This window comes from Vipera ursinii (genome assembly GCF_947247035.1).
Source record: "Vipera ursinii genome assembly, chromosome: 2".
In the NCBI taxonomy this organism is placed as follows: Eukaryota; Metazoa; Chordata; class Lepidosauria; order Squamata; family Viperidae; genus Vipera; species Vipera ursinii.
Window position 1 is genome coordinate 266,110,208 of NC_139513.1, and position 15,029 is coordinate 266,125,236.

The 15,029-nt window shown below is 34.0% G+C and overlaps 1 protein-coding gene across 1 annotated transcript in view; it reads left to right on the plus strand.

Annotated features, from left to right (window-relative positions):
- ADAMTS6 (ADAM metallopeptidase with thrombospondin type 1 motif 6) overlaps nt 1-15,029 on the plus strand; it is a 151,235-nt gene that overhangs the window by 97,162 nt on the left and 39,044 nt on the right. The window contains exons 13-19 of the mRNA XM_083356960.1: nt 3,927-4,072; nt 6,490-6,553; nt 8,120-8,222; nt 9,193-9,326; nt 10,869-10,992; nt 11,549-11,629; nt 14,825-14,988. Of these exons, the coding sequence (XP_083213086.1) occupies nt 3,927-4,072; nt 6,490-6,553; nt 8,120-8,222; nt 9,193-9,326; nt 10,869-10,992; nt 11,549-11,629; nt 14,825-14,988 (816 nt within the window). The remainder of the gene's footprint in view (nt 1-3,926; nt 4,073-6,489; nt 6,554-8,119; nt 8,223-9,192; nt 9,327-10,868; nt 10,993-11,548; nt 11,630-14,824; nt 14,989-15,029) is intronic.

Here is a 15,029-nt window from a genome sequence, read left to right on the forward strand (position 1 = left end):
ATCTCATCCTATATTTGCGACTTACATTTTTCCTACCAAAATGCAGAAGTTTACATTTTCCCTGGAGGTTTAAATTCCATCCTATTCATTTCAGTCTATCTGGACTTTTATTTTCTCTTTCATCTAAAATGTTAGCTATTTTCCCAGCTGTGTGTAATGTGCAAAGTGCAAACTGTTTAAGTGTTCCCTCAACTCTTTCATTCAAGTCATTGACAAGAATGTTGAACAGCACAAGGACCCAGCACAGAGACTGGAGCACTAGTCTCTCAAAATTGAAAGAAATTCAAGCAGATAATTTATAGCTTAGTTATTAAAGAAAAAAGATTAATTGCAATAGTATAAGAAATGAATACATCTTTTGTGCTAACACTGTATATATATTTTTCTGAATTAATTCAACTGACAAAAGAGCAGTGTTAGTTATCTCATTATTGTATACATCCTATGACACATTTCCATTTACTTTAGAGCTAGTTGCTTAAATGTGAGTCATTTGGAGATAGCTAATTCCATCCCAGAATTGCACAACTTTCTGATTATTCTTGCTTTATTTGTTTTGAATTAAATTCAAATTGCTTACTAAAGATACCAAGCATTTGACCACATTTGTGAAGTAGATAGTTTAAATTCACTTTAGCAAAATCAAGACCCATTTGGGGAAAAAGTACATTCATCTTCAATTAGTGATAGTCTTGAGACTAGAGTGCAGAACTAAGTATACACTGATTCTTATCACCCTTCAGAGAATCAAAGAACACTGGATGTTCTCACCTCACATAATTATAAGGAGAAAAGAAACAACTATTAAGGTTTAGTCAGAGGATTATAATGGGCAGAGTCTATGTATAGATATTTGAAAACAGATTTTTTTCGCCTGTTCTAAGTTATTATGATGATCATTTGATTTAAATGTACATCTTTTTAAAATGGGTTGATTTGATGCATTATTTGAAAAGGAGAGTATGTTACTTGATTCAAACAGTTGGACTGGCTTTATTTAGTGGTTTCTTGACACCTTATTTCGCATTTCAGAAATATTGTTAAATGTGTAATTTGTTTCCCTCTTCTGTGACATTTGGATCTCTCAGCCAAAGCAACTATGTGGTATTAGCCAAATATTATTGAGCACATCTGGATATCGTGCTATAGTATGACAATGTTGCTTTTGCTTTGGAAATGAGATTTTACTTGTGGTTTTGATCAGCATTCTCTGCTTATACAACAACAGAGCAAATTGTAGCCTATTGATTTGGGCTAGTCTTTGATGGCTATTGAGTCATAGTTACAAATAATGGTGAACCTTAAAAACTTCTCAATTGTTAGGCAATGAAATGAAGGCAAAGCAAATATTGTTCTAACTTCCAATCCTTCCTTGAAAAAAGAAAAAAAAAGGTGGGGAGATTGATTAGTCATTGTGATTTGACATTTCAGAAGTTTCTGAATCATAACATAAAGTGACCCATCTGTTACCATGTTGGACAATTTTTAGTATTTACACAAAGTCAACATAAATGTATTAAGATCAGATTTTGAAATGCTAACTTTACTTCATTTTTCCATCAGCTAACTCCTTTAGAAGGTTGTAGAAATGCTGTAGACCTATTTTAATTTCAGGAACACCATTGACAAAGTATTTGAGTACATTCTGTCAAACAAAACAGTTACATATTGGAAAAATGGCATATTGATTTGAGAATATCTTCATCCAGTTTGAATTTTACTCTTTAACATTTCCTTGTCATCACTGAATAAGGTATCAGATTTGATTCTAATATTTTTCAATTTTTTCATTAATATCTTATATTAATAAATACAAGGAATTCTTATGAAAGATGTAGACAATAAAAAGATAGAATAACCAATAATATAGAGGAGACAAGTTTCCAAAGGATATTGTGAATGTAGAGACATGGGCAGATTCTAATTAATAAAAATTAATAGAGATAAATAGGTCGGTCTTCACTAAAGAGAAATGTGCTCTTTTAATTCTGTCAGCCTCAGCCCCATAATCAAGATGGCAGAATGGTGATTGGCATATGCAAGACCCTGCAGCTGGCAGTGGAACTGTTCCACGGATAGCTGGATGTGAGATAAACTGAGAGTGTGCCTGATGCACATCTGTATCTCTTTACTGGGTTTGCTGCACCTCATAGCAGAACTATTGTTGGGAGTCGCCAGGGTTGTGGCACTTGGAGATTTCAATTTACCATCCCTAGATGAAGAAGTAGCTAAAGAATTTATGACTACCATTACCCAAAAGTTTCTTGGGCCTTGCCTATATAGGATGCCACACATCGGAACTGTTTTTTTATTATCATGGAGCAACTGAGATATGATCTGAAAATCAGGAATAAATCCATCAATCCCTTATTATGATCAACTTAATTTCTGGTGTTCTTGCTTCTCTCTTGGCTCCAAGCACTAGAAGGTGCAATTCAAGGTCTTGATTATCACTTTAAAGGACTAGATGGCTCAGGGTCATGGAAAGTTTCCAGTACATATGCTTTTTGAATGGTATCTTCAGCATCTTGAATGTAAGAAGAGAGGATAACCTTACTGATCCTCTACCTTTAATATATTATTTCTATAATCTAACACATTTTTTTACAAATACTGTAATCTGACAGCTTGTATCTGTTTTAGATATATATATGAATTGTTTTTAGTATACATGAGAATTTTCTTTTTCTAAATATTTTATGTTTGTCACCAATCATTTTAGTGTTCTTTTTTCTATTATTGATATTTGTATAGGTCCTTGGGGCAAAAATGATTTTTCAAAATGTATCAGAAAAATAAAAACCTTTTTTACTGGCATTTGGGATTTCCCCCCTTTCTTCTTTGTTCAGTGCCATTATAATGACACTTATAATATATCGCATAGTATATGATGTTATATGGTTTGTTATATGTCAAAAATGGTTTGCAAGAACCAAACAATATGGCAAGATACAGTGAATGACATTAAATTCACCTAAATTTCCTTTTCTTGTCTCTTGCACTTATTTTATTATTTTCTTCTTTTTATGCTTATAAAATATTATTCAAAAGGTGAATTGTATGATCTAAGTATGCATATATGTATGACACATAATGGCAAAACTCTGTTTTCATAAGAAAAAGATATGTTTAAGTTTTTGCATGTGTTCCTTCGATTTTATTAAGCAAAATAAACTGATAGATTTTTGTCTTAAATTAGGACTTCATTATTTTGCTTAATATTATGTGAATAAATTTAGTTTAAGTAATATATTTATTTAACCTAATGTCCCATAATTTTAATAACAAAAATCACATTTAAAACTTTAATATTTCACTCCAGATAATCATTTACACTCTGAAACATTGGTCAATTATGTGTATAAAGATTTAGATTCTTTCTAGCGTCTTGGCATTATTTTTTATTATGTTCCCAATATAAGTGTTAATAAAATAGTGCTTCAAGTTTATCTTCCATTGTGACATCACTTCTATTTCAGTATGTTTTTTTTGTTTGTTTGATTTAATGGAGATCCAATAGCCAATAGCTCTTACAAAAATTTTTCTTCGTTGTTCTGTTAAATAATACAGCCCTACTAATACAGGTGTGTTTAAACACACCTAGAATGATTCATAATGTTTAAATAAGATTTTGGGTTTTTTGCAGTTTATTTTAACAAGAGATAGTAAGACTGTTTATGAAATGGAAAATGCTAGCTTGTTAATTTTTTTATATCTGTTAGGACTTTATCATTCAGTTTTGGTCAAAGATAAAAGCAAGTAGCATTTTTCTGGACCCATAACTAAACAGGGTTAAATACAATAAAGCTTATATAGGTTAGCAGTGTAACAAATGTTGATGTCTAATGCTGGTTATATATATTTTACTGTCTTGAATATTTTATTAATCAAAAGTTAATTCTTTGTTTTTTATGCAATCTTTTCAGTGGTGTTATCAGGGAGAGTGCGTCCCTTTTGGCACTTGGCCCCAGAGCATAGATGGGGGTTGGGGTCCCTGGTCAATATGGGGAGAATGCAGTAGGACCTGCGGGGGAGGAGTCTCATCATCCATAAGACACTGTGACAGTCCAGCGTAAGTAGCTAAAGTAAGCCATCATCAGCATAAAGGACATATTTGGAAATAATTTTAAATGTGGATTCATATGTTATTTGTCAAAATGCTTCTGTGCTGCATCAACGTACCTTTAAAACAAAAACCCATATCAACTACCTAGAAAAAGATTACTTTTTACATGCTTTCAAATGTTTGATTATATGCAGTAAGCACAGATAGCTTTTACATGTTATACTTAACAAATAATTTCTTCCTCCATTTTTTAAATCTAAGAGTTAATTCATTCCTTTTAATGCACACCTTCTCAAATATCAAAGATCAACATTACCCAACAGCCTCTCCCATTACAAGGCATCGGAGAAATCTGGTTTGTCCCAAATGTGATTTCTCTAAACTGGACTTCCTTGGGTTTTTTCTTTGAAAACGTTTTGCTTCTCATCCAAGAAGCTTCTTCAGCCCGTTGGTGTATCTGGCTGATTTCTAAACTCCTAGCTTCTCCTGCCAAATTTGATCCCATTCTATTCAGAGCATTATTCTGCTGATAAAAACAGAATAATTAATTTCAAATTTTCTGTTGACTTGGAAAAAATAAAAACATAAGTACAGTGTTTGACAGATCTTTTAAGAGTAATATCTTCTCTTAATCCTTTTATTAGTATGGAGAGAATTGTGAGAATTTTGCAGTTGGCCTCTAAATGAGGTTGCCTTGCACCAACAGCCAGACTGTATTTATAATTATTTATTGAATTTTAAATAACTTTGTACAAAACCTGCCATCGTCATGCATTTTTGTTTCTTGTACATCTTCATAATTATAAAATGTGAAACACAGTAGACCCTTGGCAATTTAAGTCAGATCAGGAACTTACAGAACACAAAAAGCTGAAAAGGAGAATTTAAAAAGGATGAAACCTTAAAAATATTTTATATGGTACACCATTTATATTGACAATAGTTATACATTGTGTGTCTTACATGCTTTCTGTCAGCTGTACATGAATGAACAATTCATCTGTATGATCTGAGCTATGACTAGATTATCATAAATAGTTTCCACATTTGATGTCTGACATTCTTATCTCATAATCTGCTTCCTATTTTGCATGGTTGCAAAAGAAAATATAGATAGAGCCTAGATCTTCAGGAGACTTGGGTTCTGTAATCTTTATAATGGGAAGGAAAGTAGAACAACCATTTTACCTGCAACAAAGATGAAAAGGAAAGAAAGCAAGGATTAATTATGGTTATTGGGATCAGAATTTCTATCGCTAAGTTATTCAGTCATAAAGCACAATAACACGTGACTGTATTGTTTAGCAAAGGCAGTTTTGTGAAGCCCTGGTTACTGTCATTAAGTGAATCACTATGGATCATTAAGTGAAAACTTCATGTGATTGTGAGTTCTGACTTCCTGCTGGTTTCTTCATTGACTTTATGTATAGCTGGCAGGGAGGGAAGAGACATACCTTTCTTCGTCAGCCTTTCAAGTAGTCTAGACAAGAAGCACATCCAGAAATGTTCTCTACTTTATTGCAAAGTTACATTAACAGAATCTTGCAAGTGTCCGCCATTACCTACACAGCCCAAGAAACTAGAGCAGGTCTCTTCTGAGATGTTTGACCCACCCACAGTTAGAATGTATTTGCAAATCATCTTTTTAAACAAAATGCATCTTTGTTCTTAATATACAGCTGAAGTCTTCAGAAACTGCAATACTATATAAATGTATAAGGCACTGAGCTCATATTAATAACATCTTATTTATTTTAATACCAGTACTATTTAATAATAGAAAGTAATATTTTTAAAAAATGATTTGTTTCAAACATTTCCTGGAGTAGCAAGTAAATACTTTGGTCTAAATGAAGCAACTTGCTGAAATGGAACATTATAAATTATATTTTTATTGGTACTGAATTCAGATGTTTATAATTTATTTAACTAATTAGAAGAAAAATAAGTATTTCTACATTTTTTAAATGGTGATAAACCATGAAACAAGTATTGAACAAAATATTTTCATTTTTAAATCATGTATATATATATATATATATATATATATATATATATATATATATATATATATATATATATATATTAATAATAATAATAATAAATAAACCTTTATTGTCAAAGTACAACATGTGTACATTGAGATTAGCTGAGCCTCCCCCTGTGCTCCCTCCCCCAACACACAGTGACAACAAACCCTCCATCCCACCACACTATGTGAACCAACTACACCACACACCGGCCTCCCAAGTCAACTCTGCATAAGATTATATCCCATTCAAAAGCCTAACAGCCCACGGATAAAAGCTGTTCTTCAGCCTGTTGGTACGGCTGGCTATATATATATTTGCCATCTATATTAATAGTGGTCTAGTCTAAAGTTCTTGAAAAATATTATATATATTTCTTTCTATTTCTTCCAGACCTTCTGGTGGGGGAAAATATTGCCTTGGAGAAAGGAAACGATATCGCTCTTGTAATATTGATGTGAGTAGATCAAAATTAACTTGAAATCTAATCAAATGTACCTATATATTGGTCAGAATTTTGCTATTTATTTAGCGTATGGTAATTTACAGAAAGGCAGTAGATGTTCGGCAGCTGACAGGACTGGAAGTAGCCACCAAGGCACTTTTGGGTTGAGGCAGTAACATCACCATTACCTTGGGAATCCAGTGGGGAGTCCCTCTCTCATCCCCCTGCAGCTTCCCATCAAAGTGGCAACTATTTATCTACTCGCATTTGTACATGCTTTCGAACTGCTAGGTGGGCAAGAGTAGGGGCAAGTAATAGTCCCTGCATCTTGAACTCCATCTTGCCAAATGTCAAGTCTCCGTTCTAACCACAGAGCATACTGCACTTTTCAGAATTTTGTTTATTTAACATAAATTTAATTTAATTTAATTTATTAATATTTCTATACCGCCCTTCTCCCGAAGGGCAAGTACATGCAGTATAGAATTCAACATGCACCCATCAGTACTGAAAATGGGATCTAACAAGAAGATATTGAGAATAGTTATTCTCAGTAAAAGATGCAAATCATAAATAAGAGAAAAATATATAATTACATTACATATTCATATACATAAAAATTCAAAGTTACATTTATTTTGTAAAATGTATCAATAAACCTTTGACTTAAATGTGTCTGTTGCATTTCATTGTATATATATATTAGATATTAAAGTTATTTAGAAAATATTTAATTTTTTACTGATGTTCTTTGGCAAGCTTAGAATATAAGCTGCAGCAAATAATTTTATGGTAAATTTTTGAGTGTATTTTAAATAAGTATTTCCTACTTTTCCTATTACCATGAGAAAAATATTTTAGTATATAAAGGTGTTTCAGATATGATATCCTATCATGTATTGTCAGTTGTGGCTAAGAAAGTTTTTGCACAACTTCATGTTATGCACGAGTTGCAGCCTTTCTTGGATTAGGAGTCCCATTGCTCAGTTCTTCAAGTCCTGGTCCTCTCATGTCTGGACTTATTGTAATGCACTCTTCATGTGGCTACCCTTGAAGTGCATTTGAAAGCTTCAACTGGTGCAGAGTGCAATGACACAGCAGTTACACCACTGCTACACAAGCTACAGTGCCTGCCAGTTTGCTTCTAGGTACAATTGAAGGTGTTGGTTATTACTCTGAAAGCCCTGCATGGCATGGGTCCAAATTATGTGAAGAACTATCTCAGCCCATTGAGACTGGTGCACCCCATCCGCACCAGCAGAGGAGGCATTCTGTGGGCTCCATTAGTCAAGGAATTCTGGATGGCAGGGTCCAGGAGAAGGGCCTTCTCTGCTGTGGCTCCTGCTCTTTGGAACATTTTACCCCCTGAGATGAGATCAGCTTTCACCCTTCTAACTTCCATAAAGGCTTGAAGACCTAGCTCTGACAGATGGCTTGGGGCTTCAATGGGAGAACATCACACTACTGAACATGCACCAGAGGCTATTATCATAGTTAGCATCTGTGATAACTTTCATATTTAATTAAAAATGCACTTCATGCGTATATTCAAATTTCATTTTCATTTTTGTTTTTTAGCCATGTCCTCTTGGAGCCCGTGATTTTCGAGAAAAACAGTGTGCAGACTTCGATAATATGCCATTTCGAGGAAAGTTTTACAACTGGAAACCATATACAGGAGGTATGTGAAGTTTTGTAATCTTAGCTACGATCAGGCTCTAGGTCCTGCCCAGGGAAGGCAGTATATTAGTTTCTCTTAAGAGGACCTTGAGAATATGGTTATATGCATCATGGCTTTACAGGCTTTAGATTTGATTTCAGAAAGGTGTTTCAGAGTGCTCAAGGGCATGAGCATAGTATCTGTCTGCAGACCTTTAAAATAGTTGTTGGATCTTATAGCAGTTTCAGAAAGTAGTCATTTGATATCAGAAAAGATAAAGTTGCTTTAAAGACTTGAAGGCAGCTGTCGTGTTCCATTAACACCCCCCCCCATATTCTTTGAAGACCATTTTCCAAATTATTTCTGAAATTCTTCATAACCCTGAACTATCCTATTGCAGATGGTCATACCTGATTGTGCAGTGTTAGATTTGTCAGAGTTCGAGAGGCAAAGGCCACCCTTGCCTCTTAGATTGGGAGCTGCTCAGAGTTTCTGGAAGATTAGCATCTGTATAAATGTTTTAAAGGAAATGAAATAACATTTTGGAGAGCTCAGCGTAAGTCAGGCAGCGACTGGTTGTAAGTCAAGGACTGCCAATACCACTTATCAGCCTTGTAACTGAGGCTGTCAGGACAGAGTAATTTTTTTTTTGGTATCACATCACAGACTGAGGAAGACATATTAAAGCAACTGCCTGGATAAGCTCTACAAAAATCAAGCACAATATTGTTATTGAAATCCAGTAAGCTATCTGAAAAGTCTATGCCATAAAGGCAATATGTAATACTGTTTAATAACTTATTAAATATTTAGGTCTTGTTCAATTAATGAAATCTGTTTATCAGTCTTGATTCTACAACTTCATTAATCTGTTGAAAAACTGTTGGAAAAAAATCAGTGACAGAATTTTTGAAAAAAAAGATTAATATTAAATTGTATATAATACTTCAAGCTTTGGAATTTGATCTTTTAAAATGTTTTATTTGTCTAGGTGGGGTTAAGCCGTGTGCATTAAACTGTTTAGCAGAAGGTTATAACTTCTATACTGAACGTGCTCCTGCAGTGATAGACGGAACACAGTGCAATGCAGATTCCCTGGATATTTGTATCAATGGAGAATGCAAGGTACAATACATGAACTTTACACAAAAGTAAAAGTAATTTAAAATATTCCTATACTGCAACATCCTCTAAGGAAACAGCTGTCAAGAAACTGCCTTTATTAATATTTTAGAAATACACTTCCAAAAGCACTGACATTTTACCTCATTTGTCTTATAGACAACTTAGAGCCAGTAGGATGAGAAATAGCAAGGAAGCAACAGTTTTTTATTTCTCTATGCTTTGTTTTTTTCTGATTGGAAAGCTGATTTGTACTCTTGAACTTTTCCTTTCAGCTTACTTTTTACAGGAAAATAGTTTCTTCTCTCTTCTCTTTTTCTTTGGCATAGGAATAGAAAAAACAAAGGTGCAATCTTTCTGTTAGATCAGACATGTCAAACACAAGGCCCGGGGGCCGGATCCGGCCCGCAAAGTGGTTTCATGCGGCCCGCGAAGCCATCCTGGAAACAGTGAGGGAACAGCCCCAGCTGCCTTGGCCCTGGCCCAGAGACCCTCAGATCTGTCCCATTCCTGCCCAGGCCCCCATAGGCACCCTTGATGCGAAAAATGTAGAGCTGGCCACGCCCACCCAGTAGGCCATACGCACTCTAGCCACGCCCACCCAGTAGGCCATGCCCACCCAGGCCACACCCACCCGGCCCCCTGAGGGCAACCGCAATGCTGATGCGGCCCTCAATGAAATTGAGTTTGACACCCCTGTGTTAGATCATGCAATTTCCTTATAAATGTCCTTGTTACATTATATTTTAAGCATCTGTCTCTAAATACTCTTAAAGGTCTTCTTTATATTCATATATGTTCTCTGCTAAATATGGACTACAGTGAATGAGGATTCCAACCAGAATTATCTCAAGTTTCTCTATAAATGTGTTATAAAACTGCTCACATGATTTAAACAATTGTGAGAAAAAGCAACTAGCATTCTGAATGTAAACAGCCATCTCACACAACTGAGAAACTGAAAAGCCCTGAATATGATCTCTGTCCTTTAAAATGGAAATACTGGCAGCATCTTGCAAATTCACCTGCTAGCCGAACCAGAAAATGAGCAAAAATTTATGGCAGATTATAAAAATGCAACTGGAATAATTTGCCTGATTGTAAGCAATTTAACTTTAGTTCATTTTAGGTAAAAGATAATTGGAAAGGATATGATAAAATATTGCAGGGGTTAGATGACAAAAAAGTCTATCAATCCTAAAGTTAGCTGGTTATAAAGATGTGTATTAAGAGGCTATAAAAATATTTTTGTGAATTGAATATCATGCCATCTAGAAGTTTAACAGGCCGTTCTACCTGCAGTCTATACTAGTGTGATATTAAATAGCCCTCTCAAATATTGTTAGAAACTGTTTATATTTGAATATATGGATAATAGAGCAGAGAAATAAAGAATGGTACTTCTTGCTAAATGAATAAAAAATGATTTCAATAAAGAAGGAAGAATTTCAACAATTAAGAATGCCATTAATTTGAACATTAAAAACATACTTTTAACACTAAATCCCCTTATTGTATAGTTATTCTGACTGTACCCATTTTCAGCATGTCGGATGTGACAATATTTTGGGATCTGATGCTAAAGAAGACAGGTGTCGGGTATGTGGTGGTGATGGGAGTACATGTGAAGCTATTGAAGGTTTTTTCAATGATACGCTACCCAGAGGGGGTGAGTCTCAAAGCTTATACTGTTATTATTATTGTGGTTGATTGTACAGTCAACCATATGCTTAAACTGGATTTGTGATTTTTATCCATATTGAGTCCTTCCCAAGAACCTGGGATAGGCAGATATTGTTGTTTGTTGGTATTGTCACAGGATCTAAGCTGTATTACTATTATTCGACAACTATTTAAAAATAGGTTAGGCAATAGCCACCTGGATGCTGCCATTTTACTCTCATACACTCTTTCTAGAGTACTTATTAGATATATTTCCTTATATCAATCCCAGATCCATTATCTATTGTTCTCTGATGAATTGTAAAATTATAGTGAAATAGCTACTTGTCATACAACTGAAAGCAAATATGTAAAGTGTTTTGTTTTTGTTTCTTACATTTCCATCATTGTAATGGAACAATGGATCTCTGTGTCTTGATTGCAATAAGAAATAACACTAAGATCTTTTCAATTACTGCTATCTAATTGCATTTGTTATAAAAAAATTAAAAGTGTAAACTATTGCTTGTATCAGTGAAACAATTGCCCTGATTACCTTATAGGCTACATGGAAGTGGTTCAAATTCCTAAAGGTTCTGTTCATATTGAAATCAAAGAAGTGGCAGTGTCAAAAAACTACATTGGTAAGTTAGTGATCTCATGATTACAAAATCTGATAAATGTTGCTGGGTTCAAATAACTCTCAGATAGATTCCATATAACAGCATTGCACTGGCTGCACTGACTTTTTTTTGGGGGGGGGGGGTGATTCTTCAAGTCACAGTTGTCACCTGGCAACTGCCTATACTAGTCCCTGCCCTGTTATTGGCAAGGAATTTTTTGTAAGTAGTTTGACATTTCCATAGGGCTCAGAGAGAGTGACTAACCCAATGCTGTCCACTTACACTCTCCTGGTTTTTAGCCTGATGCCTTAACCACTGCATCAAACTGGTTTAATATATAAGTGGCTGGGGTCTTTTGTTGTTGTTTTAAGAAACACTATGAAAACCTGATTGAGACACATTATGGGAGACAGGAGCTAACATTCTTCCTGCTGTGGCTCTGATAATATTTATATTGAAAGCTGGTACTGTATTAAACTTGGAAGATAACTTCCATTAGTATCACAGTAAAGGGGAAGGAACATCTCTATGTCCACTTTCATCTCTCTGTATACTTTCTCAATCCAAATTATATACTTCCCAGCTGAAGACAAAAACTACATACATAAAATATATACATACATACATAAAATACATACATATATACACTATGTTTTATTTATAAAATTTCTAACTAGTCTTTTATTACTACAGTAGGGCCTTTAACTTGCATTTGTTTCCACCATTATAGCAGAAATAGAATCAAATAGGGAGTGGGCTAAATGATGAAACATGCATTACAGTATCATAAAAATGTCATTTATGTTTTTAGTCAGATGATTGTGTTTGTCTGATGATATATGCAAATATGTTACTGCTTTGGAATCACTGCCATTTGCCACATTGATATAAATTAATTATGAATTTCCTTTTAAAATGTTTCCTCTTTGTAGGAATGACATAATGATTTCTCTGAAGCATTTTGTCAGTGTTTTAAAACTGAGACTAGTAATGCTAGTAAAGCTAGAGAAAATTTGTATTAGTTTCTTGCTTCCAGAAATTTCTGGAACAGTTAGTATTTCAATTAATTTATTTCTACTGCTTTTGGATAGTAAACATATAAGTAGATTTGATGTTGACTGGAAAATTCTAGAAGCTAAAGTCCACATATAATTAATAATAATAATAATAATAATAATAATAATAATAATAATAATAATAATAATAATAATAATAATAATAATAAAGTTGGAAGGGACCTTGGAGGTCATCTAGTCCAACCCCCTGCTCAGGCAGGAAACCTTATATCATTTCAGGCAAATGGCTGTCCAGTCTCTTCTTAAGAGTTCCTCAGGTTGAGAAATGCTGGTGTATGACCTTGTTTAGTTTATTAAGGGTAAGAAAGTATATACTGGATATAGAAGTTCTGTTTAACCACTTCCAACTGGTTTCTGATTTTAGTGAAAGTTACTGAAGAATTCAGAAGACTAAAATTTCTGTCTATGATTTCTCAAACATAGTATATAACCTGCTATACATAATTTTCCCATAAGCCGGAATCATAAAGCCAAGAATAAATGTTTAATTCTTGTTTGAAGAGGAAAATAACAAGTTCAGTACAGGGATTTTGTTTCATATCCAATAATAAATGTGACAGACAATAAACCTTCTTAACATATTACTGGAAGGAAAAAAAAACTTTCTGAGCAGATTTGCTATCCCTTCTTTTCTTCCTTTTGAAATATTGCTCACATACAAATAACCATCACAAAGTATTCTTGCCAACTAGAGGATCATATTACACACACAGTATTGTAGTTGTTCATTAATTAGCACCATGTAACATGGTGACACTCTTGAGGAGAAAGAAGCCCACTGATTATTATTTTAGTCTATAGTTATTTTGTTATAGAATGGAAACTGAAACAAACAAAATATTAGAAAATCCACTCTAATTAGAAAAGTTGCAGTTGGATTATCACAAAATAATAACTAAAAACAAGTACGATGTATTTGAAAAATAAATGTATACCATTGTACCATGTATATTTAGCCAAGAATTAATCACACTAAACATACACTTCTGAGAAAACATGCATTGTGTTCTGCGTTGTGAAATATTTCCAACAGATTAAAACTAACATTGGTACAGAGTCATTTATAAGCTTGATTCTGGATTTAAAACAATTAAATGTATCAGTTTATGCTGATTGTAAACTACTTTTATAATTTTATTTTCCCTTTGAACTAATTATTTTTAGTTGTTGTTAGTTGCAAAGTCGTGTCCGACCCATTGCGATCCCGTGGACTTTCCTCCAGGCCTTCCTGTCCTCTACTATCTTCTGGAGTCCATTTAAGCTCATGCCTACTGCTTCAGTGACTCCATCCAGCCACCTCATTCTCTGCCGTCCCCTTCTTCTATTGCCCTCAACCTTTCCCAGCATTAGGCTCTTCTCCAGTGAGTCCTTCCTTCTCATTAGGTGGCCAAAGTATTTGAGTTTCAACTTCAGGATCTGGCCTTCTAAAGACCAGTCAGGGTTGATCTCCTCTAGGACTTTGGTGCTCATATATTTTTAGTATATATGTTAAATATGATTTAAAAGCCTTTATTTTGAATCACTTATTGGTCAAATCGTTTTCAGTGTCAGAAGGCAGTTGTTCATTAAAAAAGCACTGAAATGGGAAGTAGGCAGTCGTCCCTTCCTCACCCATGTGATTTGAATATTTTGCATTATAAAAACTAAAACTAGTTAGCTAATTAAAGCATATTTTGTCCACTCTTAAGATATTTAGTAGTCAAATTACAATATTGATTAATTTAGAAATTTGATTCAACTTTTAAAATATTGCAATAGCAGAAAACTTAGTATTAAGCCTGAAACACTTCTAGAATGATTAAAACATTCTGCTTAAAGCAAAATGCAACTTTTTCAAATGGAGTTGCTTTGAATTTTAAGCAATTTAAATTTAGGATGTTTTGTATACCATTCTTGGTTCTTCCATCAGACCCCTTAAGTGAAGCCATTGGTTTCCATTATAGAGGATTTTCCTATTTTTTGAACAACATTAATAATGCATATCCATTTTTCAACTAGGCCACAGCAAGCAAGCAAGTTTTAGGATATTACGGTTCCTATGATATAACTTCCACTTTTCTTCATGTTGCTTTGATATTCAATGAATGTTCTTATACATTCTAAATGATTTCTATCTTCATGCCATTTAAACTTTTTTAAGCTTTGAAAACTGAGGAGGATGATTATTATATTAATGGAGCCTGGACTATTGATTGGCCTAGAAAATTTGATGTTGCTGGAACAGCTTTCCATTACAAAAGACCAGCCAATGAAGCAGAATCTTTGGAAGCTTTGGGTCCTACTTCAGAAAACCTTATAGTTATGGTAAAGTATGAATTATTTCATTTTATTGATTATCAAAGAGA